Source organism: Perca fluviatilis, chromosome 21, assembly GCF_010015445.1.
Source record: "Perca fluviatilis chromosome 21, GENO_Pfluv_1.0, whole genome shotgun sequence".
Taxonomy (NCBI): Eukaryota; Metazoa; Chordata; class Actinopteri; order Perciformes; family Percidae; genus Perca; species Perca fluviatilis.
This window is the reverse complement of record NC_053132.1, coordinates 6,204,818-6,231,688: the sequence shown is the minus strand read 5'-3', so window position 1 is coordinate 6,231,688 and position 26,871 is coordinate 6,204,818. Positions and strand designations below refer to the sequence as shown.

At 39.7% G+C, this 26,871-nt stretch overlaps 3 protein-coding genes across 7 annotated transcripts in view; 2 read left to right on the top strand and 1 right to left on the bottom strand.

Annotated features, from left to right (window-relative positions):
• Positions 1-11,820, bottom strand: part of LOC120551157 (testis-expressed protein 47) — a 50,577-nt gene extending 38,757 nt beyond the window's left edge. For both annotated transcript variants that reach the window (XM_039788360.1, XM_039788359.1), the window contains exon 1: positions 11,615-11,820. In XM_039788360.1, coding sequence (XP_039644294.1) covers positions 11,615-11,725 — 111 coding nt within the window. In that variant the 5' untranslated portion in view covers positions 11,726-11,820. The remainder of the gene's footprint in view (positions 1-11,614) is intronic.
• On the top strand, positions 5,084-5,898 carry LOC120551160 (cystatin-F-like). The gene is made up of 3 exons (XM_039788366.1): positions 5,084-5,325; positions 5,516-5,632; positions 5,778-5,898. The coding sequence occupies exons 1-3, from the start codon at positions 5,113-5,115 to the stop codon at positions 5,865-5,867; spliced, it is 420 nt and encodes a 139-aa protein (XP_039644300.1). The 5' UTR covers positions 5,084-5,112; the 3' UTR covers positions 5,868-5,898.
• Positions 11,821-12,442: 622 nt separating the features above from the next.
• ndel1a (nudE neurodevelopment protein 1-like 1a) lies at positions 12,443-26,871 on the top strand. 4 transcript variants are annotated; one of them, XM_039788358.1, is made up of 10 exons: positions 12,443-12,566; positions 15,041-15,138; positions 17,438-17,591; positions 19,884-20,032; positions 20,857-20,993; positions 21,191-21,364; positions 22,051-22,145; positions 22,278-22,423; positions 22,656-22,690; positions 25,839-26,871. In XM_039788358.1, the coding sequence occupies exons 2-10, from the start codon at positions 15,053-15,055 to the stop codon at positions 25,844-25,846; spliced, it is 984 nt and encodes a 327-aa protein (XP_039644292.1). In that variant the 5' UTR covers positions 12,443-12,566; positions 15,041-15,052; the 3' UTR covers positions 25,847-26,871. The 4 variants fall into 4 exon arrangements, with proteins under 4 accessions (XP_039644292.1, XP_039644291.1, XP_039644290.1 ...); XM_039788357.1 differs by having other exon boundaries at positions 25,836-26,871; XM_039788356.1 differs by lacking the exon at positions 22,656-22,690.

Here is a 26,871-nt window from a genome sequence, read left to right as displayed (position 1 = left end):
AAAGTCAAGGCCAGACTGTAATGGTGGCCGTTCAGAATACGATCTCATATTGTACTAAAATAGTTCACTGAAACATGTTTCTGAAAACATTTTAAGAAAAATAAGGCATGCAGTTGCTGACTGTCGTCATTTCTGATCAACAAAGGTCAGTTTAAGAGATTTGTCAGATTTTGAGAGACTCTAGTCACGTTCATCCTGCTCGTCATTTCCGGGTGAGTCCCGACTGCCCTGCCGCCGACTGAACATGTCAGGTCGGCCAAAATGAACGCAGACAGCCCCCCAGACTGACGACGGCACGGGACACACCGAACAGATTCGTGTCGCTGACCTCGCCAGACTGTCCAAATGGCCGATAATCAGCCGTGTGTGTCAGCACCCTTACAGATTCAACTACCCAGACAAGGAATACTTTTTCTTTCTTTTATACTTATGTACAGTTTGCTGTTACGACTTAACCCGCTGTCCTCGGGTCAAAGTCTAAAATGTGGGGTTCTTTCAACCAAATTGTCAATAACGTGGATGGTTGCGTACAACGCTCTTCAAGGAAAATGATCAGTTCACTAGGCTACTTTCATTGAATGTGGGTGTTTTATTCAATTTCATAACATTTAAAGAAAGTGACATGTTGGGGAAAAGGTTAAAAAATGCAGCTTAAAGTGATGGTTCGGAGCAATTCACCCTAGGGTCCTTTGCACCATGACCTCGAGCCAAACACCCCCCAGAAGCTTTTTTCACCTGGGTCTAACATTGGGAGAGTTGGCGTAGAGTAGCGTTATCAGCTGAATAGCTTAGCGCAGGGGCTAACGGACCCACGTTTGTATCTCGTAAATGACCCCACTAATAATGCACGAAATGATACCAAACGTCTACAAGTAGTACAAATAGGTTATGCTCTCATAAAACGATGGATTGGAAAGTTTGTAAGTACACCAGAAGTTTATGTAAATAACACTTGCCTGCTGGCTTCTGGGGCCTATTGCACAAAAGTAGAATAAAGAAATCCAGGATAAGTGAAATAGCGCAGCTTGACTTAGTGTGATCCACTCATCGTGGCTCAATCGGTTGCACATTTGCCGAACCAGGATAAGTAGGTGAAGCTATGTCAAGCCCGGTGTACGTAGCTGGGATAAGTGCACGTTCACGGATTTCTTAAATAGACCACGGTATCGATCACAGATTTACTGATGCAGAAATGGAAAAGACGTGTGCAGCTTCACCCGCTGAGCAGCAGCTTCTAATGGAAATTTACGAGGAGGTGAAACATAATATGCAAAAAGGGAAATACGGCTGTTATCAAACGGGAAAAAAAGCCCGACAGACAATAGCGGACCGACTGAATACGTAATGGATTTAAAAAAAAAAATCTACTTAGTCACTCCACGTTTTAATTGCTTTAATATGCTTGTTTTATGTGTTGGTTTTATTGCTGTATCTGTTTTTATGCGCTAAATGTGCTGGTTTTAGTGTAAAGTGTCTTTGAGTAGCTTCTTGTGGAAGTATGATGATGTGAAACACATTATTGCCTGTAAAGCTGTATATAAATAAAAAAAAAAAAACCATTCCTGGGAAATTTATAAGGACTAGGCTTAATTTCAAAGCTTATTCATAATGCGAGAATATGTTGTACAAGCATATGCACAGATCTCCATAAGCTATGTCTAATTCTAAATATCTTTCTACAATATATGTTCATACAGAACAAGCATGACTGGACAAAAACTAGAAAAAGAAGTGACTTCAATAAGTAAGCATTTCTGTAAAACAATGTAGCCTGTTATTATTCATGTTTTTTTTTTTCTCACTCCCAAGCTTCAAGATGACAAGTGACAGCCCCAAAATAAAATGATTAAGAAGCTTTGTGGCATTCCAACACATTCTCACTCCCATTCGGTAAAAAAGGACGTTTGATCAGGTGCCATTGTCGTCGTTATTGATGCAAAAAGTCCGCTTTTAGAGTCCGCTGCACGGTGTGGGAGGATCCCCCTGCCTCCCCGCGTTGCACGGGCGGGGCCACATTTCACGGGGACAGCAGCGGAGGAAAAGCCCATTTCCTCCGTATCGTCCCACTTTTTACCATTACCATCTCAACAACAGTAGTAGGATTTAAATCAAACTCGTGACAACAATAGTGACAAGAATGCATGTTAATAAAATGAAGCAGAACACATTCAGAAGACAACGGAATAACTGTTGAACACGTTTATTTCGGATCAGAGCGGCAGCTGATTTAACACATCAGACTCCAGGATTAATCTTAGCCTGGCTGTTAGCCTGCTCTGGACCAGGCTAGCTGCAAAGAATAAATCGTCATGGTTACTTGGCTGGGTTTAATTCAACCTGCTTTTGTGCAACCATGTCAAAGCTAAATTCATCCAGGATAACCTGAATATCCCGGCTTAATCCCTTATCCTGGTTTTGTGCAATACCCCTCTGCTCTCTGCTGTTGTTGTTGCTGCTGTAAGACGAGTGCTTAGGGCCGTCTACAAATTACATCACCGAAAAAAGATGCAACAAAAATATTTATTAATTTAACTTTTTTTTTTAAGTAAGTGCTGTAGTATAACTAGCAGGAGACAAGTAATAATTGAGGTAAGTTTGGAGACATTACCTTATGTAATCATTGAATTAATAAATATTTTTGTTGTATCTCTTTTCGGTGTAGTAATTTGTAGACGCTGCCCGCGTTAACAGCAGCAACAGAGAGCTGAGGAGAGCAGGCAAGTGTTCATAAACTTCTGGTGTACTTACAAACTTTCCAATCCATCGTTTTATGAGAGCATAACCTATTTGTACTACTTGTAGATGTTTGGTATCATTTCGGGCATTATTAGTGGGGTAACTTACAAGATACAAACGTGGGTCCGTTAGCCCCTGCGCTAAGCTATTCAGCTGATAGCGCTACTCTACGCTAACTCGCCCAATGTTCGACCCAGGTGAAAAAAGCTTGGCTCGAGGTCATGGTGCAAAGGACCCTAGGGTAAATTACTCCGAACCATCACTTTAACTCAGCTAACTCCCCTACACATAACACAAAGCTTCTTTAAAAAAAAAAAAAAAACATCCTTTGATTTTTAAAATATTTTTTAATATTAAGAAATGCTATAAATCTATTATGCGGCCTGACCTTTTGACCTATTCATGTCAAACCAGTTTTGGTGAACTCAGATAACTCCCCTACACATAAAACAAAGCTTCTTTAAAAAAAAAAAAAAACATCCTTTGATTTTAAAATATTTTTAAAATATTACAGATAGTCTATCCCGGCAATGAAATCGATATAGATTATTGCCTTGCTGATGTTTTTTTCTGCTGAGTGACTCATTATTATGTGGTTACCATTTATAGCGCTGCAACTAACGATTATTTTCATAGTTGATTAATCTGTTGATTATTTTCTCGATTAGTTGTTTGGTTTTTAAAACATCAGAAGATGGTGAAAAATGTGGATCAGTGTTTCCCAAAAGCCCAAGATGACGTCCTCAAATGTGTAATCCCTTGGGAAAATTCAAGTGTACTTTCCCAATCTGAGTGTAAAGTCTACCACGGATTCTCACTGATGTGAAATAAACTTATTATTGAATTGTGTTTCTGAAATGGAGCTTTATTAAAATAGGCCACTATCCACAGCCTGTATTGCCGTTCATAAACCAGGGATTTCATGGAGTAACACTTTATACATCTACTGTAAAAGTCATGTTTGTGTGCTTTTACTGTGATTAGGCTTACCTTTTTACTTTACTTGGCTGTTAATGCCCCACCCGGCAACTACGCTGTGACCCAAATCAATACACACCTGAGATGATTCGTGAACTAGAGGTGCATGCTGGGGTCTGGCTGTCGCTAACATGCTAACAGTGGCTCCTGCTATAATTGCTGCCAGGACCTTGAAGGTCTGCTGTAAAGCTCTGCTTGTGTCTGAGACATGGCTGCTATGATGGAGACGAGACTACACCTCTCCACGCTGCAACACGGTCTCCAGAAGGACTCTTCATTGAGGCAGGGCTTGTCCAGACAACTAATACTTTTTTTTTTAATACTTCAGTTCAATGGCCTTTCTATCCATTGTATTTCTATGGTTTGTGACTTGTTCTCTACCCGACCCACCTTCAGACCCTTTTTTTGTGTTCCAGGTGCCAAACTCACTCGGTAATGTCAAAACCATTCCTCACTCTAGAATATGTTATTTCATTAATTTTTCTCCCCAACTATCTGGCGATCCCCTGGAAATTTATTTGCGACCCTCTTGGGGGTCCCGACCCCCAGGTTGAGAACCACTGATCTACTGTACTCAAACACATTTCATTACACTCTTTTGATTGTGACAACTAGAAAAAAGAATATTAAAACCTATTTTCAATGCAAATCAACTTGTTTCAAGTATTTTCGAAAAATCAAGTTTAATTTTCCTTAGTTCTAATGCAGCAACATGTTATTTTTATTCTTGCTTGTTTCAAGCACACATTTAAACACACTGATTTAAATTACAATCAAAAATATGAAATATTATAAACAAATTGTTTTTGTAGTTTTGCATCAAGGTGTAGAGGGGCCAGAGGTTTGATTGGTATGTCTTATTTCACAAATCATTTTTCTTTTAAGATTATATTTTGGGCTTTTCCACCTATATTTTGACAGGACAGCTAAGTGAGAAAGGGGGAAAACATGCAGGAAATTGGCAAAGGTAAGATTTGAACCCTGGCCCACTGCATCGAGGTATAAACCTCCAAGTATATGTGCACCTGCTCTACCCACTGAGCAAACCCAGCCACATGTCACATATCTTTTTGACCAATAAGAATGGTAAAGGTGTCATTTGTCCTGACCTAACAGGTGCAGCTGAGCTAACAAGAGATTCAGAAAGATGAGGATCAGTCAGTCTAAAGACACCCACAGAGTCCTGGGACTAGGTCTAATCAGCCAGATTAACTGAAAACACCTGTGTGGTGTTCAGGGCCTTTCAGTTCAGACGTTCATGTGTTCATCAACAGATAGGAAACAGGTGTGTGTATGTTGCTCTACATAGTATATTAACTCGGCTGTGAAGGGGAACCAGGCCACTCAGAACCGATAACAGGACTCCTAATAGCTACCGCAGAACAACTTGTTTGGTTCATGATGTTTGTCTGGCTTTGTGTTGTCGTTTGTGCTTTGACCGGTCGCTTTGTAACTGAACAACAGCCGTTGCTCGGTGTCCCACAAAAAGTCCCGGTGAACGACCCTGAGGTTTTAGATGCAGCACGGTTTGCTGTGGCTGAATTCAACAAAGCCAACACAGAAGACATGTTTGATTACGAAATTGTGAAAATAACATCTGCTGAAATTCAGGTAACGTTACACCTTATTATTCTAGTACGGAGGAGGATTAGGGCCAATGTCAAATGTATTTAAGTTTAAACTTGTGACTTTAATCTCAGAACTCCAATACATTTTTGACAATGGCCCTGATCCTCTTCAATATTCAATGACATTTTACGATAAACCTCATGCCTATGAGTCCTGTTTCCTGTAACTTTAGAGTATTCGAGCATTTATTCCAGCATTTAACTACATCCTGGAAATGCACCTGCGATGTACAACAACCAAGAAAGGCAACACTGCTAACGATTCATGTGATTTCCACTGTGAACCCAAGGCAAGTTTAAGATTTCAGGTTGTGCATGAAACTCAGGGGGAAAAAAAAACAAAAAAAAACCTTAAAGCCCAATACTTGTCTGCCCTAGTACATCTATGTCAAATGTTTAACATGATGCACTAATTGTTTGCGTTTTATATTTCAGGAACTCAAGTGCCACTTCACGGTTTATTACTCTTTGCAACATCCAAGTGCACTTTCTCAAAACAAGTGTGAATCCTTTGTCAACCACTGATTCTGACATGAAATAAACTTATTGAATTGTGTTTCTGAAATGGAGCTTTATTAAAATAGGCCACTAATCAACACCCTGTTCTGATGTTAATAAACCAGGGATTTCATTGGCTCACAGACTGCCACTAACTGAGTTGTGTAATTGCAGTGACCTGCACTCAATCATTATTCCAGTGAGTGACTGGGGCAGCTTGTCTGTGTCCTGGCAGCTGTACGGTTCGGCGTGTGTCACACACGTGGCTGCTATAATGGAGACGAGACTACACCTCTCCATGCTGCAGCCACGGTCTACAGAAGGACTCTTCATTGAGGCATCAATGGCGCGATAGAAGCTACAGGATGTTTAGACTCTTACCCCCCCCCCCTTGGTCGTGACTAGAGGTGCACTGATTCACCAGGGGCGTTGGACCGGGGGTAAAACCAAAACTGATTACCAGGGCCCTTGAAAAGTCTGGAATATATTTTATTTTACCTGGAGATTTTCATTTTCTAATCAAATTTCATAATTCATGTCAGATGAAATGTAAAGTTAGTGTATTGGCCGAACAACAGGGTTGACTACATTTTTGTCTACAAGAGACTATCCAAGGTCTCACCCACCCCTTGATGATGTGCTAAATGGTTTAGTGCATCTGCATTTTGTTAGTTCAGTTGAGAAATGTCTTTCTCAAAGAAAGCTGAATCATGCTACCGAAAGGAAAGACAGGAGAAGACAAAATTGGTGTCCCACCAGGGAGTGGAGTAGCAACAGACCCCTCATCCTCCTCTTTGGATTTGAGCCAAGGGGAGCTTATATCAAAATTAAAGCAAACCATGTTTAGCCATTTTGACTGAAAGGTGTTAAAGAGCAATGTGCAGGTTGGACACCCCTATACAGCATAGTGTATATTAATGATAAACAACTATATTTTCAAAACTGGAGGAATATATAATCGCCATAAACGATATTTTGAGATAAAATTGTGATAAAATAACTTCCGCATCTATCTATCACTGACCGGAAGTGACGTAACGCGAGGGAGTCTGGTCAAGTTCATGCTCAAATTACAATGGACGTGGATGAAGAAACCGAGCTCTCCAACGTTGGCGAGCATGCCTATGATGGCACACAGGCCTATAATTATGAGCCTCCTAGAAGAGATAGAGGTCAGGGGGAGATAAGGGGGGAGATCAGGGGGAGGAAAAATGGGCAGAAGAGAGAAGTAGAGTTGCGAACCAGTGGCGAATAGGGCAAGTGACTTTGTGAGTTACTGTGTAGTATGGTGGCTAACTCTGGTTCATCTAGGCTAGTACATCGGTGTTATACAAAAAATCTGCTTTAGCAAACATACTTTCGACCATGTTTTAGATTAAACATACATGTAGATTGTCTTAATTTAAGCCAGCAATGTTTTGTCTTGTGATATTCTACAACCTAAGATTTTAATGCTCAGACAGCTGTGGAGTCCATCAGAGCCAAGGATGTATTAAGAGAAGCAGGTTAGCACTAGCACATAGTCGTTTTGTTGGCTAGGTGTTTAGTGCGGACATTGTGAGGCTATGGCGTCGGCGGTGGACAGCATGTGTTGTCGAGAGGTGAATGCCTACTGGGCACTAGTTGAGGGTTTAGTCCCGGCCACGGACATTACCTGCCTGACGCTCCATCCCGGCTTTGATGCCTACTGCCTCAACCCATTCTCGCTGCAGGTAGCATACCTCAACTTCAGGCAGGAGTATGGCCATCTCCAAGCCAACAGACCAGAGTATGTTTAGATCAGAGTAATTTATAAAACTATTATATTATTATACACTTCTATTATAGTCGTCAGTTTTCTAAACAAATAAACTATCAAAAATAATTAATGTACATACTGTAACTACTTATATATAGCCATATTCTACTGCTCTTCATACTATTCCTCCTGCACATACAGTACACTTATTCTTACGTTACCGTTTCTGCACTACAATGGTACTGTTACCACACTGCACATATCTGTCTATATGGTTCATACTGAATATCCATATTTATTCCGTTTTTCTTATAATATATTCTGTTAATACCCTGCATATACATCTATATTCTTACTACTATGTTACTCCTACTACATTGCACATATCTGTACATGTTCATTACTTACACTTATACATATTTGATTTTGTTTCACTTCTGGTTGGACGCAAACTGCATTTTGTTGTCTTTGTACTTGTTCTCTGCACAATGACAATAAAGTATAATCTAATCTAATGTGCATTTTTGATGCTGAGGGATTAGCAGATTTTTAAACTCTGATGTGCATACATACCTTTATGGAATAGAATAACTGAAAATGTTACATCAAATAAGTCTATCACTCTTGATCATATTGACTGTTAACAGGATTATCAATATCAACATTGCACCCATATCATTCTCTAGGCAATTCCGATACACAGCCTACAGGCAGGTGGTCCGATAGACATATGGGTTTCTGGGCAGGGAGATCAGGAAGGCAATACCAGCTTGTGTTGTGGCCGCAATCAGGAGGCAGTTTCCAGAGGAAGGGAGGCAATCAATAAATATATTTTCTTTTCAAAAAATGAACACAATCACAAAGTGTCTTGTTGTATAAAATGTATTCATAATTTCATTGATAGTAACTAGGAGTGTTGGGCAAGTTACTTCCAAAATGTTGTTCATTATAGATTACTAGTTATTGTCATTTCAGAGTAATTAGTTATATTACAGTCTCTGAATTGTAATGCTTTACACTACCTTTGCATTACTTTAGTTTGACTTTGCAGGTAGCTTGTGAATTTCACCACCAGATCAATAAAGTCTCATCTTTGTCAACTTTAATACATCATAACAAGAGTTCTCTCAAGACACTTTACAAATAGAGTAGGTATAATTTACACTATAATTTGGAGATGTTACACTATAATTTACAGGGACCCAACAATTCTAGTAATTCCCCCAAGAGCAAGCATTCAGTGTGACAGTGGCGAGGAAAACCTCCCTCTCAGGAAGAAACCTGGGACAGACCCAGGCACTTGGTAGGCGGTGTCTGACGGTGCCGGTTGGGGGTGTGATGAACAGTGGCGATAATAGTCACAATAAAGATAATTGAACTACGAGTATAAATAGTAGTTGCAGTAGTTCATGGTGTAGCAGGACGTGCATAGCAGGACCACGGCGACAGCTGCAGCCATGATTTAGGGGCCACCCTAGTCCAAGGAAAACTGCTAGAAAAGCAAAAAAAAAAAAAATGAGTTGCACAACATCACATAGTCAGTGGTCACAACACATACAACCTAATACAGTCCAGTATGAAATGTCTTCTTCCTACCATTAGAAGTAATTTGTAAATGTTTGTGTCATATACAGCTAATGATAGATACAAGTTACACTACCTGATGAGCTTTTCAGACATCTGATGTTGCACTGTGACCCACGACGAAGCACTAATGGCCCAGGATCCTGTAGAGAGAAGCCCTCTGTCAGGTGCATCTATCCCTTCATTACTGGCTGCACGCTCTGCCAAAATGTGAAAAACGCACGGGTTCAAAATCACTCACAAAAATAGGATACAAGCTCAGTTACCAACTGGATCAGTAATAATAAAAAAAGAGAAATAAAACCAAAGCAGCTCTGACGTGTCAAAACCTCTAGTGGCAAAATCTAGGAGATTTCAGCATATTGATTAATATATTATTTTGGACTTTGTAAATTACCAGAGAGTAGCCTACTGGGATACAAAATCGTGCAGGAGAATGGTCTGAATTGAAATGCAGGGGAAACTGGAGTTTTGTGCCCGCTAGCTGCCTGCCAACAGCTCATAGCTAGCTTAATAAAATGCGGGAGAAACGGGGGTGTTTGGGCTAGCTAGCTGCCAACAGCTCACAGCTAGCTTAATAAAATGAGGGGAGAACGGGGGTGTTTGGGCTAGCTAGCTGCCAACAGCTCACAGCTAGCTTAATGCAAACTGCATTGATTTCAAGGCAGACAATTACGAAAACCTGTTCTAAAGCTCAGTCTCTCCCTCTCTCTGTATACTGAAGCCCTGATGCTAGGATTTTGCAGTCAGCGCATTTTTAATCCAGATGAGGGAATGATTTCAGACGCAATTTTAGCTAGCTGTCATCAAATCATCAGCTACCAAATGTTTGCTAATGCAATAGCCAAGCTAACACGTATGTTACTAGTTAGATGGTGGATTGCCCAATACATACACGCTCAAATCACTTCTTTATTCTGAAATTATTAGACTAAAACATTACGAAATCAGCCAAATTAAGAGTTACAAGAATTAAAAGTAAGACTTACTCTGCTAGGAGCTCTTTTTCGGTGCATGGAATTTCTGCAAGTGCTAGCACTTGGTCCTCCAGTCTTCCCGCGCCAGATTCAGGTGAAAGCTTTGATGGTGGTGGACTTGATTCCATCGAGTGCACCGAGGGAACAGCATCGGTAATAAGCCTCACATTGTCCTTACTCCAAAATCCCATCCGAGACTCCAACAAATCTCCAGGTCTATAACTCTCCGGAGTGAAATGAGCACCACAAACGACCGAGTGTGGTGACAGACGCGGCAGTGAAGTCTGCTCACTTCACCTGCACAAAACGCACCCAAAAACGAAAAACCTTGCTTTTCCTACAAGGAAAATTATGTACACGATTTCCTGACAGGCTGGTGCAACCAGCACAAACACAATAATTTACCATTATGACTTACATAAACTTTCTCTATAGCTCTCTCTCTCTCACCACTGTAGCGTGAGAAGAAACCTATTGTTTACCTCTGCCTACGTCATATGACGCGTTGCTAGCGGGAAAGGCTATTTCAGAGCCTAGCTTAAAAATGGGCACCCTTTCATCAAAGTTTCTGCTTTAGGGTTTGTGTAACATAGCAATTTCTACTTATGTGTTTTTAAAAGACCTCTTCAGACAACATTAAGTATTAATTCAGTTATGAATTCAACCTGCACATTGCTCTTTAAGTAACACTAACATCTTAGTGTGTTTTATTATATTATGTTACAATAAGGATAAGAGGTTAATATCAAATGTATCCTTCATAGAGAAAGATAAGATCTGATTGGTTTTCTTTTTTTGGGAGGGTGAGGAACATGGGGGCCCATCAGGACTGCCTATGCATAGGGCCTAGGATCTTGTGCAACGCCCCTGCCGATCCCATATTAAGATCTGATAGTGGTCCCGATATTGACAAAATAGCTGGATGCGGGCCGATCCAGTTTTGTTTTTCCCCACACTTGTGTCGCATGCTGGAAGAGTTGAGTGCACAAATACATAATAATTCAATACATTACAAATGTTATTTTGTCTTAGTTAGGAAAGTAATGTTAAGTTAGGAAAGTCTGGTGCCGTTAGTCTCTTCCACATGGTGGAAGGAAGGTATACAGTTTATTAATTCAACCACGCTATCGTTATCGGGTATCGGGTATCGACAGATACACAAAGCTCAGGCATCGGTATCGGGACTGAAAAAGTTGAATCGGTGCATCCATAGTCGTGACTCGGGTCAGAGGGTATCAGAGGTCATAAATGATGAACCAATCCGTCAGCTCTGCCCCTATAGGCACCTTGGTGTTCATATGGACAACACCTTCGCGTCTGGATCTGGATGATATGAACACGAAAACGGCCTGTCGTGAGCTATAGCTAGCTACTTATCTCAATTAACTCTCGTAGCTAGCTGTTAACTAACGTTACCATACTCTACCATACTGTAAGGTTAGCTAGCTACACCGTGAAAACGGACCAGAACAAACCTCTCTCATTTCCCCGTGAAGCACATCAAACATGGTCATCCTGCTGCTCTCCTCGTCCTCTGAGTCTCCTCTTCCCCAAGAAAAGTTTTGGATTTTCTGTGAAGTAGCCATGGCTCAATTTAGCTAATCTAGATTGTTGGGGGGTCCCCTTCGCTCTCTGTGAGTTACCATGGCAACAAGTAGGTCAAGACGCGTTTGACGTCACCGGCAATGTAGGTGAGTTCGACTCCTGATCTTTATTTACCATGAGACTGACTTTTAATCTTTTTTTTTATTTATTTTACTGTAAATGGGCTTCCACACATTTATACTCTACCTGCATCTCATTGATAACATCTTTTTTTATGTACTGGGATTATCCCAATTTTTTTTATTTATTACTTAATTTTGTGATAGCATTTGACTTTTTTTTTAACCTGTTTTAATTTCTTTCTAGTGTTAGACTTTATTTATTTATACATTTTGTGAATCCATTTATTGTGAAACTGTCCCTGACAACATCATGAAAATTAAACTCAGTGATTCTAAACGTTGTTGTAGCCAGCAGATGGTGCTAATTTAACATTAAGTGCCAAAATTATGTTGTCATGCGCAGTTTGTGTGCAGCAATGGAGCTCGTGAACGCAACAGAACACGTGAATACAGAGAAATTCCACCCTAACATCTGTTTGTGTTCACTGTGGTGTTTAACTACTTTTTATTGTGATTATCCACGTATTTCCCCCAAGCTGGGAAACAAAATTAAATAGTTCAATATTTGACACTTTAATTAAACTTGAAGCTCATATATCAGAAGAGATAATATTCATATTTAGGGTGTACTCTCCTTTAAACGCCCCGCGGAGAGGAGCCATCAGAGATCACCAGACATCAGAGGAGAAGCTCGGCCTCAGCAGCTCTCAGCAGCGGGCAGAATGGACTGATAAACATCACTGTTTGGGGCGATGTTCAGGTACTTAATTCATTACAATGTCTTGCCTTTTATATGTGTTGTGAAACCAGTAAAACTAAAATACTAGAGCCAGCATGTCGTCGGGTTCGGCTGGTTGTTTGTTCGGTTCTAGGCTTGTTTGCACACCCAGATTTGACAGCTGAGCTCAGCATCATGTTTCTGCTTTCAGTCGCTAATCTCGGTGTCATTTCTGGTCCTGTTTTGTGTTATAAGTCAATGCCAATTTTAGGTATGGACAGTGCATTTAATTAGCTATATTATATAGTTTGAAAATGTTATTTATTTCTGGAATACCATGGCCATTTTCATTAAGTATTGAATTAATGTAATGTAGTCTAGTAAAACATATTCAGGAGTTTTCTTCATTTATACTTATTCCACATTTCAAAACATAGTTTATATGAATTTTGTTATATAAATGAATGATCAAGCTCATGCAGTTTACATGAAGGTAAAGTGATTTTTCAGATTATTTAATTGTTTTTTTTTAATTTTTAATTTATGATGCATAGCAGGCCCACTAAAATGGGCAGTGTTGCATTTCCCTCTACTGTAATAACATTTGAGTTTCCCTCTAGGCTTTAATATAATCTGAAGATGATGAATTATTCATGGTTCACAGAAAGAGATTTTTGTAGGGCAAAGTAGAGTCATTGACCGCAAGAGCAGCCAAGCTCTCTTTAAGGTTATTAAGATTTCTGTTTGACTTAGCTGTTGAATTGAGATTGTGTTTTCTCATCGCTGGTAGTTTTTAAGAATTGTCAAGTAGACACGTGCCTCTTTAACTTGATGCTAGAGAAGAGGTCAGCATGATTTACTGTGACACTGACACAAGAGCAGCATCTGTTGACCTTGTTCCTGTCTCTCCCTCTCTGTCTCTGTTATTTTCTCATAACGTTTAATCCTCTCGCTCACCGTTTATATTGATGATCATTTTCCAGCACAAGTATTTCTGCACTTTTGACAATTTCAAGTAAAGACACCAGGTATTTTTGACCTGTACCAATTCAACATAGCTTCAATTTCCAGCTTCAATTTTTGTCCTACAGGCCTGCTGTCAGAAATTATGGACAGGGGGGACAACATTTTCCAAATTGTGTCTTTCATCCAACCCACTCCAGCTCTGTAGACCTTTGCATGGGCCCCCCCTGGGCTAGGCTGGGGGTCATCTGTACCCTTTGACACCCCCCGCCACATGAAAGGCATATCTATCTTATCATGCACTCTGGCAAGAAAGCAAATATTTCTCTAAATCTCAAACCATTTCTTTAAAACCAGCTTCAGACTTTGTTTTTTGCGTTGAGATGGTTACATAAAAAGGAAACCCTTATTATGCGTGATTCTCGATGGCTACATTACTGCTTTCTAGAGTTTAGGAAAATGGTGTTCCTCCTCTTGTAACCTTTAGTTCAATGCCTCTTTTCATCAATGTGCCAAGAGTTTGGTAACCACTACATAAGAAAAATAAATTGGATGGCATTTTTGGAATTGCACCAATTATGGGCCAAATTAGGCAGGTTAACATAGACAGGAACAACTTTAAAAGGGTTAAAGTGTGGCTACTGACTGAATGCCAACTGACTGTTGGGTTTACAGGTTCCCTCCTGAGCTAATCTATTGTCCAACATTGTTTGGGTCATGAGCTTCCCTCTATCTGAAGCCTATTTAAGTCAGAGAGGGAGTGTATAAATGTGGACTGAATAAAATGTACTAGTTTTTCAGTTAGGTTTCTCGGTTGGTTTCCCATCTGCTGCTGCTGCTCACTAGTTTGGTGTTCAGGGGTTTATTAATGAGTCCGTGATGAACAAGGCTCCTGTCACAGAGTGTCTTCTGGGTACTCTTTTTACTTTTTTACTTTAGTATGTAGGCGCATCAAGCACTAACTTGAAATAAAGCATCGTGTGCTGCATTTTAAACCACAGATTTGTAGTGTTGTATAATGTCTGGAGGCTCTTATTTTATGTCAGTCTAAGATGAAGAGGGCCACTAATCAAATCGAAAATGCTTTCGTTTTGTTCAAACTCTGGAGAGAAGAGTATGTGGCTCTCCTCAGGGTTTCTTTCTGGAAGTCAAGAGGGAGCTTATTTGATGATTAATTCCCAGCTGTGATTTAAATCACTGATTTTTAAATCTGTTCCTCACTTGTGACTTTTTTTATGGACTAAGATGTCAGACTATAAGAAACCCTAAGTGAGTTGGTTTCAGAACAACAGATTGAATTGCCCTCTTATTGTATTCAATTTTATTTATAGTATCAAATCATAACGAGTTATCTCAAGACACTTTACAGATACTATAATTTACAAAGACCCAAAAATTCCAGTAATTCCCCCAAGAGCAAGCATTTAGTGCGACAGTGGCAAGGAAAAACTCCCTTTGAAGGAGAAACCTTGAATGGTGAGGGAAAACTTCCTTTTTTTGTCATTCGTTCTAGCTTATCTCTCTCTAATCACTCTTGTTTTGTTCCTCTCCAGATTTAGTTTGCCATGGAAACGGATATGATACCAAAATTCTCCTCAAAAGACGAGGAAATTGACTTCTGGAAGGCTCTTTCTCTCAAGTACAAGGAAGGGTACGTAAACAGGCTCATATTGTGACTATTTCTCTTTCTCTCCTTCAGGCTGACATTGTTCTATATTTTTGTCTTATTGTCAACAACTCCCATTTAAAGACCTAAACCAACAACAAATGTCTCCTACTGACCAGTATTGTCTGAGCAGCAAAAGCCACACTATACTGTATATTTGTGACCATTTCTAAAAGAATAACATCTTGTCCTTTCATGCTATTGTCGATCATAAGAAATATTTAGAGTATTCTTTAACTGTAGGAATAATTGGCCATTTTAACCCCCAATTACCCCCAATTACCATATCTTACTGGATAAAAGTTCAAATGCTACAACGATACGAGTGCTTCCAGCTTTGTGGCAACAGTTTGTTTGTCTCTTTCCTGTTTTAACACGATAATCGTGCACAAAGCCAGCTTCATAAAGAAACAGTTTTTCCAGTTTGTTGTAGAAGAACTTGACTGTCCTGCACAGAGCTGTGAGCTCAACCCCACCCAACACATTTGGGATGAAATGGAACTACATTTTGAATCCCAGTTTGTGCCACCGAGTTACTGTCATCGATCACAAGCTCGGCTAGAGACAGCACAGTCTCTTTGTGTCTGTGGGAACGACCGCAGGAATACATCAGCTGACGAATGTTTGATCTCCTGTCTTGTCATTGGGTTTCAGTCACCCATTCTTCACTCTTTAAAAAAAAAAAAGCCAGCGTCGGCATATCCAGTGACACTTTAATGTGTGGGACAAGCAGTGAAAGCTCCAGTGAAAACCTCTCCCTTTGTTTACCAAAGCGACGGCTCATGTTTCACAGTGAATATAAGACAGTCGTGTCTTTGTCCTCTCATCTTTTGAAAGGGTTCGTGTAATGATGCAGAAGCTGTTTTTGCTGTTGCTCAACATATTCTTTCTTATAAAGGCAACATAGATTAGCTCCTACTAAGAGCTAAGAAATCTTATCTTCCAACACATCCCTTGATTAAGATTAAAATCACAACACTAATGGAAACAAAGTCTGGCCCACACCCAGTTATGTAAGAGTCTGTAGACAATAAGCTTCCTTTAAAGTCCAGGCTACATCCTGGAAAGTATGTCATACAAGTGTTTTCTTCTTGGTTGTACCTTGGAAACAGCAGTTGGCCTTCTCAAGGTCCATTTGATAGCTGTTCTGGAGCTTTCGATCATATTGCACGATCTTCATCTACAGATTTAACATTCTAGTAAGAAAAGAACAAGATATTGTATTGTTCTGGTAGGATTTCTTCCCTAAGACTTCATTCAATAGGTTTTTAGTTTTGTAAACCATAAGAACCTCAACAAACTAGAACAGATATGTGAGAAAAGTTGTGTTAAATAAGCAGAAATTAGCATTTTCATCTCCTGAAATGTTCTTCTGCTACCTGAGGGTGTGTGTGTGTGTGTGTGTGTGTGTGTGTGTGTGTGTGTGTGTGTGTGTGTGTGTGTGTGTGTGTGTGTGTGTGTGTGTGTGTGTGTGTGTGTGTGTGTGTGTGTGTGTGTGTGTGTGTGTGTGTGTGTGTGTGTGTGTGTGTGTGTGTGTGTGTGTGTGTGTGTGTGTGTGTGTGTGTGTGTGTCGGTTACATAACCAGCACTTGTGGTAAAGCTGTTCAGTGACCGCACATCTCATGTGGTTGTTCTGGATGCAAAGTCAGACATCAAACTAAATGCACAGAAATGTCGGTCAGTCTCTCAGTTGTTGTTTTCTGCTGTTGGATGGAGAGTAAAATGTCTCAAATACAGGATGGACTGCTGTGAAATATGCTGCAGACATTCAGGTCCAAACAATGAGTTCAGTGATCCGCTGACTTTTCATCTCTCGCCACCAACAGGTCAAAATGTCCACTTGTCTCAAGCATTTTTCTGCAAAAAGAAATTCCTCTGGTTGCTGTTCTGAAAATCTTTAAACATGTATTCTTCTTATTCATCATAAGTAAAAGTATTTGTTTGTCAGAATGGACTCTGTCAGTGTGACGTCATTATGTAATAGTACTTTAATGTTATAGCTGGTTGAGGTGGAGCTTATTTTATCAGTTAATCAGTTGCAGTGTTGCTGATGTTAAAATTTGGACATCGATAGTAAAACTATGACAATTACAAATCCTCTGAACCAGCCGTTCGACATCCTACCGTAGATGGAATATTATCTGGGTCAGTGGCCAGATAATCAAATGAAATAAAGATTTAAAAAAATAAATAAAATATGGTGCATGCTCCCTCCCGTGCACAGCGACCTCGTTCTGTCTCGACTTGTTGTCTAATGGCTTCTCGTCTTTCTGTCGGCCGCCAGGTGCCAGGAGGCTCGCGAGGAGCTGCTGGAGTTTCAGGAGGGGAGCAGGGAGCTGGAGGCCGAGCTGGAAGCACAGCTGGGCCAGGCCGAGACTCGTATGAAGGACCTGCAGTCTGAGAACCACAGACTCAAGCAAGATGTCGAAACGCTCAAGGTAAGTGCAGGAGTTTGGTAAATGAAACGATCTGTGACTCAGACTTAGTCTATTGATGTGTGCCTCTGATCTGATGTTAAGAGAGAAAATATCAGTGTTATTAGCCAAACGATTATTAAACTTAACTAGCGCTCCAAAGATGAATCTATTAGTTGTCAACTATTAAATTAAATGCCATCAATTAAGGAAAAAGGTAAACCTTCTCTGATTCCAGCTTCTTAAATGTGACCTGTGTGACAGTAAATTGAATATCTTTGTCTTGGAGTTGTGGACAAAACAAGACATTAGAGGACGTCATCTTGAGCTTTGGGAAACACTGATCCACATTTTTCACCATCTTGTGACTTTTTTCGAGACCAACTTATCATTATCTCGAATCGGATACCTCACTGTACTGTACAGTAAGCTCTAAACCAAGCTAGTATGGCGTGTCTCCATGTGACCCCTTGAAATTAATATTTGATGCTTTTATTTCTTATGTCACCACTCGTCCTTGAGTGCAGTCTCTTGTGAGAAGACGTGAAGTCACGCTGTAGCAGCTGCTGCTCCACAGGATGCATCAGTCTTTTTATTTTTTTCTTGTGGGTCTGCAGCTTTGCCTCTCTGGTTATATGTCAGAGGTCACAGGATTATTGAGATCAAACCGCGTCCCATGCACAACTGAATAAAGTTCTCAATCTCAAATCTCATGTTAAAAGTATATGCAAAAGAATTAGATTTGATTTGAGTAACTTTGGATTTATCAGACAATCACTCCGCTTTAAAACTGCTATTATGTATATGAGAGCCATGATTATCTCACATTTTACTCATTGTGTGACTAACTTTTTCTCCGGCTAACAAATCCACAAGCAAACCACTTGAAACTCTAATATAAACGTATTCTAAACGTTCTTGATCAGAAACCCAACAGTTATCATGTATGTATCATGTATGTTGCTTTTATGTGTTGACTGTATTGTCATTTTATAGTATTTGTTTTTTAATTTTTTTTAGGTTGCCATTTTCAAACTGGCCAGGGACAACAGATGCAAATTAGCCTGCTGAGCTAACTCTGGCTCATTTACAGTTGCTTTGCTGTTGATTAATGAGCATTGTCCCTTTTTTAAATAAATAAATGAAATAAATCAGTCACTTTATTATCCCAGTTGGGGAAAGTACAAAAATGCTACCTGTACATACAATATACAGAACACAATTTTACACAATACTACAGCAGGAATCTCAATCAGACAGTTATAATTTGTTTTTTGCCTCAGGGAGGATTGAAGTCCTGGAGTTTTGATACAGTCCATGAATTCATGTGCAATCTAAATGTAAATCTCATCTCTGGAAGATGCTGATGCACCCCTCTTTTTGCACTTACCAACCAACACCTGCTCTGTCCTAAACTGGCTGTACTCTGACACAGCTGATCTGTATGACTCTCATCCATAATGCATCAGGTTCTGTCTCTCAGTCTCATTCTCGCTCCATAATTACCGAAAGGCGGGAGGCACATTTATGTGTCCGTGGTTCCAGCAGGGATGAGATGTTTGTGCCAAAGTGTCTGTCAGGTTTTAGGTTCCACACATCAAGTGGATGCATTGCTTTTTTTTGATCGTCATGATAGAATAGTGTTTGTTCAGTCTGATGACGGTCTTCGGTGCAAACATTATTTTCAGAAAAAGAAGAGGAAAAACCGACACAAAACACAACTTGGGCAAATGGTTAGGTTTTCTGTTTTTGTCGTGTTGATTAGATACGTTCACTCTTTGTTGACAGTTTTCAAAACTACGTCTACAACTTCATACAAAGATAAACCAACAAATCAAACGGTAACAAAAATGTTCAATGTTGTTTGTGTTTTGCACCTCAAGGCCACCGTACAAACATCACATCACAGCATTAAAACAGTTTTAACTGTTATATATTTCAATATCATGTTAACGGGATGTGCTGAATGAGTTTTGGGGAGCACACAGAGGGTTGCGTGACCGCAGTTGAGTCAGACGCCACAGTTACAGCAGATATAGGTCAGACATGCAGACGGGCCCAGCGGTACTTATTGAGCTGAATGTCCCGGAGCTGGTGGATATATAGGTCACACTTCACATCCGCTCCCTAACCATGCCGGGGAGGAAAAATGAGGCGAGCACTGAAAAATGGATGAAAACATGTAGGTTGTGTGCGTTGGGAGCGGTTAAATCATGTCCACAAAGCTCTGCCGCCCAGCGTGTCTTAGATTAAACGCGTGTGATCAATATTGTGTCTGTCTTCATCCTGTCCTTCGCTCTTCCTCCTCTTCTTCAGGAGAGGGTTGAGCAGCAGTACACTCAGAGCTACAAGCAGATCTCCATGCTGGAGGACGACCTGGGCCAAACGCGCAGCATCAAGGAGCAGCTCCACAAATACGTCCGAGAGCTGGAACAGTCCAACGACGACTTGGAGAGAGCCAAAAGGTCTGAATGGGCTCTAAATGCTCGCCAAAATAAAATGCATCACTTCATTCTTGTCTTTATGGTTTCTCCACTAAGAGTTTGATGTTGCTGAGTTGCATGTGAGATAAGCTCATTTTTATGGGTCGCTAAATGATTTATTTCTTTTATTATAAGGATAATGCAGGATAGACGAGATTTATTTATATATTTTTAGTTTTATTCATTTATTTGACCAGGACTACACAAAGGCATTGTTACATTTAAATAAAATGCAACTGATGCTATGTGTATGGGACTTTTTTAATCTGGACTTTTAATTTTAGGCCTTTTAAGGGATAAAACGCATAATAATAATAAAAAAATATATATATATATATATAACACACACACACACACACACACACACACACACACACACACACACACACACACACACACAACAATGACTGATAACAATTAAGAATAATAAGATGGATTGAAAGTGTGTATGCTATATCAAATCTCATTTTTGTCACTAAAGATTTTCATAATAAGGATAATATAGGATGGACAATATTGTAAACTAAATGTTCCCACAAGATGCAAAGGTGGGTTTTTTTTATCGTTAAATTCAGCTACTTTGTGATCCCGGTTTAATCTAAATGGAAATTTGTTGCAATTAGCAAATGGCTCAAATTTAATTAATTGCTTTCATTGAGTTAGATTAAAATCAATGCTGCAGATATTGATCCCTTATTCATACTTGAATAATCATTACTAATTAGATAGGACCTACAGAAGGCAGCCATCCCCCAGAAGATATTTAATGAAAGAAACGTCAATCTCAGTGGTTCTTTCTTCCTCAGAGCTACCATCGTGTCCCTGGAGAACTTCGAGCAGCGTCTGAACCAGGCGATCGAGAGGAACGCCTTCCTGGAGAGCGAGCTGGATGAGAAGGAGTCGCTTTTGGAGTCTGTGCAAAGATTAAAGGATGAAGCCAGAGGTGGTTATTGACTAGGTTTTTACTAAAGAGCCTCGCCGTCGATCACTCGCTGCAGCTCATTAGCATACAGCTGCTGCAGATCCCCTCAAACGATTTAAAATATCCATTTTCCCACAGATTTGTAGGAGTTTCTTCGGTGTGTGTCTTTACCTGATCTCTAGGAAGAGCTACAAAATGTTCCTTTATTTTTTTTGTAGACCTGCGGCAGGAGCTGGCCGTACGAGAGAGGCAGTCAGATGTAACCAGGATGTCCGCTCCGAGTTCGCCCACACAGGACAATGAGAAGATGGACACTGCTGTTCAGGCCTCCCTCTCTCTCCCTGCTACACCACTGAGCAAAGGTCTGGACAACGCCTTTGCCAACCCAACAGGTAGCTGCAGCCTGCTGTCCCTAAAGGGCTTTTTTCCCCCCTTCTCATAATGCAAATACAGACGGGGAAATCTGAGGAGTTCTTTATTAAAACCACTTGCAGCATTCTGCTGCTTTCTTTTTTCTTTTTTTAATGCAGGGACACTCAGTTGTGTCTGTCTTCTGGTGCTCTCAGATGGGACAAAAGTATGCATTTAACTATTAGGAGGATGTGGCATAAAAATAATGTAATGTCAGGCACACAAAAAGTATTTGATAAATTTGGGCAAATATAGTACATTATTCAACATGTTTAGTATCGGTACACTTGCCTTCTATTCCTCCTTTTATGTAATGTATTAGACCATATTTAATTAAGGCTTTTTCATTCTTTAAGCAGCTTTAATCAATATTTTTATATTCATAATGGACCTCACATCTACTTGTATGAGAAAGCTGTTGCTCATTGTGATCTCTGTAGTTATTTATCATGTTTCTTTGTGGTCATTTTGCATCTCTTCATGGTCAGAATGTGTCACTTGAAATTACATTTTGCAGGTGAAGGTCAGGGGGCCCCTGACACTTTGGGCCCCCGGGCTTGGTAGGCCTGTTCAGTAATCCATCCACTGATGAGATGTATATGTAGTAAAATAAAAACTCAATGCAAATTGACACGTTTTTTTTTTTTCTTCACTCTCTCCTGTACAGTCCTATCAAACGGTTTTGGCAGCAACTCCCCGCTGACTCCCTCCGCCAGAATATCGGCCCTCAACATCGTCAGTGATTTACTCCGGAAAGTTGGGGTGAGTCACTCCTTCTGAATTTCTGTTTCCAGGTTTCATGTCTTTCCCTTTCTCTCTCACTACATCACAAGCTTGATGTAGAAAGTCCCTGCCCTGTCTTTGCATCATCTTTTGTTTACGTGTCCACCGCAGGCCCTGGAGTCAAAGCTCGCCGCTTGCAGGAACTTTGCCAAGGACCAGAAAGCGAGGAAGGCGTACTCTCTCGACAACAGCAACGTGCTCAACGCAAACACCGCAAACTACTCGCAATCACTCCACACATCATATTTTGACAAAGCGTAAGTGAAACCTAAAACCCTACTGCCTTAGAAACGTCTTTCATGTCTTAGTGCTCAGTGAGGAATGATTAATGACTCTTGTGATGTTATGTCACCGTCTGATTCCAGTCAGATGTGTTAACGAGATGCGTTCGGTGTGGTAAAAGCGAAGGTTATGTGATCTGTATTGTGTCTGATGTGGTGGATGATTCGGGAGGAGAGTTTGTGACCTGTGTGCATTTCTTCCCAGCAGGACAGAGATGGTCACATTCCCCGCATTGATTCTGGGTAATCGCAGCTCCTTCTGTTACTGAGAGTGTTGGGGAGCATTCATGCATGCTGCTGCTTATTTTAGCCAGGCCTCTTTTTCCATGTAGAGCTCATAGAAATAACCAACTGTGGGCTAGATGACGTCCCAGCCACTAACTGCTAAAGGGTTCGTGGTGGTTTAATGGTGCTGGACATTTTCCTGCTGTCTTTTTAACTCTTAAGCTGACCTCCATAGACCTCTTTCCTACTAGTGTGAGTTGTTGTGTTTTTTTGTTTTGGCCCGAGATCAAACCATTAATTATAACTAACAAAGTGAAGTTTAAAGCAATTTTTTGTATTTCATCTTATGAATGACGTCGGGAACGTTTGTCAGAAGAGAAACTTGAAGACAAAAATTAAATTTACTGACAGAAACAAAATTAAAAAAAAAAAAAAGTGTGCGTCTCTTAATACTTTCTGACTTCCCTGCTCTGTCTGTGGCACTTTGCTCCAAGCCCATTAGCTTCGACAGAAGATGCAAACCTTTTAAAAATTATTCACAAATGTTTAGTTTCATTTTTATTAAGAGTTTACAGCAATGCTAGTAGCTCTGTGACGCTGTGCTGAGCTAAATGCTAATGTCAGCATGCTAAAATGCTCACAATGACGGTGCTAACATGCTGATGTTTAGCAGGTTTAATGTTTAGTGTGTTAGCATGCTAACACTTAGCACTAAACACGAAGTACCGCTGAGGCTGATGGGTCAGTTTTGCAGGTATTTAGTCATAAATCAAAGTATTGGATAAGAAAAAATGTTAATATTACTCAAAAGCACAAATATTAACCTCATGGTGGCGCTGGAGGGAAAGTTAGAGCATCACCAAAATCAGTGTGATTCATCATCTGGAAACCATGAATGTTTGTACTGAATTGTGCCAATTCATCAAGTAAATATCGATGTATTTCATTGGATAAGTAAATGAAACCTGCTGTTGTCGCTACAGAAAAAAAGTTCAGAGTCACAAAGGTGAGTATTTGTGGCAGCAGGACGGTGTGTGTGTGGGATTGAGTCAAAATAAACTAGTGTGTGTTTTTAATAGTTTCTGGACACCAATCAAGTTATATGGCATGAAGGAAGAATATTTATGTTATGGCATAAAGGAAGAAGATCTTTCTTGCTGACATAAAGAAATGAGATATACTGTATCTTGTTGACATAAAGGAAGAATATATATGTCGTTGGCATAAAGGAAGAAGATCTTTCTTGCTGACCTAAAGGAAGGAGATATACTGTATCTTGTTGCAATAAAGGAAGGAGATATACTGCATCTTGTTGGCATAAAGGAATTGTAGAATATCAGTAGACTGATCCTTTAAAAGTCAATCGTATTTCGTTCTGTCACTTTTTCTGCTGCATCACTCTGTGTTGACAGCAGTTACTTGTTGTTGTGTGAGGCTGGTGGCGCGAGCAGAGACTGGCAGTGTGTTTCTGCTGTGTGAGGCTGCATATCGAGATGCAACGCAACAAGGTTATTGTTCCTTCTGGTGTCAGAGCAGGGCGTTAGTTATGCACACCGTTCACCTTCAGGAAGGTCTGGAGAAGCCACAGGCATTTTGTCTCACTGCCGGTGATAGAGAATAGAGCTGAGTGTTAAACCTTGATTCTCACCAAATTGTTTACGTATTCATTGATCAGATATTTCCTGATCTAAAACAGGGAACTTCTCTGCATTTTTAGACTTTTTCTTTTAAACTTTTATTTAACACTGATGCATTTAGAAGTTTGGCATATTTTGATAAATCATAAGGAATTAAAATGTTTATCTTCCCTAAACTAAGGTGTCAAAAGTTAAAATGTATTGGGTATCGATTCAGAAACTTACGTATTTTGTTTTGCCCTGGCTTGAGAATTTGCTTTCTTTGACATTTTCTTGAATTGTACTAAAGCAGTCTTTCATTCATACTCTGAGCGGTGCTTTCCAGAGTCATGACTCAGGCCTAAACCAAACAAGGGATACTGATCATAGTTGGACTATGACCCACAAGAGAAACCAGTTGTTCAGGATAACTCAGCAACTTCCTTCCCACTTTCAAGTTCCATTTTTGGCAACAGACGCATAACATTGTTTAAAACACGTCATCTCTGTCTGGTAGCTGCAGCGTCCTCTGTGTATGAGGTGATGATGCTAATAATGAGGATGAAGAGTTTTATCTGACAATTTGAGCAGTTTTTTTCTTTCATTTCCAATTTCCATACCTTTTATTATGGGAGTCCAATACTGCCAGGAAAAGAAAGGTAACCTAATATGGTAATTCACAGTGTCATTCATCATTATATTTGTTTTTTAAAGAAAGAGTTAATGGTAAAGGAGTTAAATAGAAAATAGAGTGTAGATCGGCTGACTTTATAAGCAAATGTTAATATCAAAGATTTGTAATATTTTAGACAATTCATTCATTCATTCATTAAATAAAATTAAACTTGTTAACCCAAGTAACGAAATGATTTTTAATTAAGGTTTATGTTCATTTTTTTTTTTTTTTGAGCTTGATGGTTCATTATTGCGACAGCGTATTAGGACATTGCATGTAAAAAATAAATGACAGAGCTGAGGAAGGAGGGTTACATTCCGAGATGAAAGTCTTAAATTTATGAGAAAAAAAATATTTGAGATTATAAAGGCATACATTTACGAGAAAAAAATAAGGTTGGATTAACCTCTTCACAACACAGAAGTTTGCTGCATGCCGAGTATTCTGCCGTGCAGTAATGACCAAATCAAATTTATACTTTGAATCGAATTTAGCAATGAGAAAATACTTGTGATTTTAACCCAGAATCTCCATATTATCATAAGCATCTGGACTTAATGATCCACTTTTAGAAATGGCAAACTTTTTTTAGTTTTGTGTAAAAATGTATCTCATAGTTTTGATTTACCATAAATATTTTTTGTCATTCCTAACTTTTTTTCCTGGCAGAAATGGGCTTCCATACTTATCAGCTTGTTTTATTATTGCTGCTTTAATTAAGTGGCTTTCAATGAAATTCTATGAAGGCTTTTATCTTCAACTTACTCCAATACATTCTCTTAGTATATCTGGCTGGTCGTGGGTTAATTCATGTATTAATCTGGGCACATCGCTGCTTGGTTTAATGTAACTCTTGTAACTTTTTTTGCAGCAGGACGGTGAACGGACTGAAACCTGGAACCCTGACAGCCATCACCGCCCCTCCTGCTGCCTCCTCCCCAGGCTTAGTGCCCCTCGCTGTGTGACGGTAACCCCAACTCCTAAAATGGAAAATCACATCTATAAAAAGAGAAGGCCTCAGACAAATATTGTAAAACGTTATTGATGTACTATCACCCCAGGACCCGATCCTCGGTCATTATGGGTCCCTGTCTGTCTGTATATGTCATGTGTTGCTGTATCTGCTGTTTGCTCACTGGCTTGTACAAAGATCCACTCTCTTCACACATTTAAACATTTATTAAGGATCTCACCCTGATTTGTGAAATGTGTGCACTATATCAACTAAAAAGGGAAATATTATGCAATTAAAATGTTTTTTTAAATTTTATTATTATTATTTTTCACTACTTTTAACCAGCAATAACTTCAGTTAAGGTGACCGTTAAGTGCACTCACTGCTGAAACCATGAATTAAAAAATAACCAGTTAAATTAGTGGCAGATGTCCTGGATAATTGTCCACCACATATGGCCTCCATCAAATATTGATGTTTTCAAAAGGTTAATGTTTTAAACATTATCTCTATGATTTTGTCTTTTAACTGTTATCTCGTGCCCCCTGTTTTTTATTGGATTTGGTTTTGAAAGAAGGGGAGTCTTTGTGTCATTGTAGTGAGTCAAGTGTACCATCTATCCTCTGAACTATGTGACATGATGTGTACAGTATTGGTCATATTGATCGTTATTTATAGACGGACATTAAAGTGGTGCTGTCGTCGTGTTCAGACCAGTTAACCAGCATTCTTGTGTTCTGTCGTCAAAGTGTTTGATCTGTTTTTAAAAGCTTTGATTTATCACACGACATGTTTTCAGTACACGATGAGCAGATGAAGCACTTTGACTTTGTGTGAGCTCACTTTTTATTCTTTTTCATTCATGTGCAATATTCTGTTATAGTTTGTGGGTTTAATTTATTTCAGATTTCTTTTTACAGCATGTTTTAATAAAGTGTGTTATTACACTCCA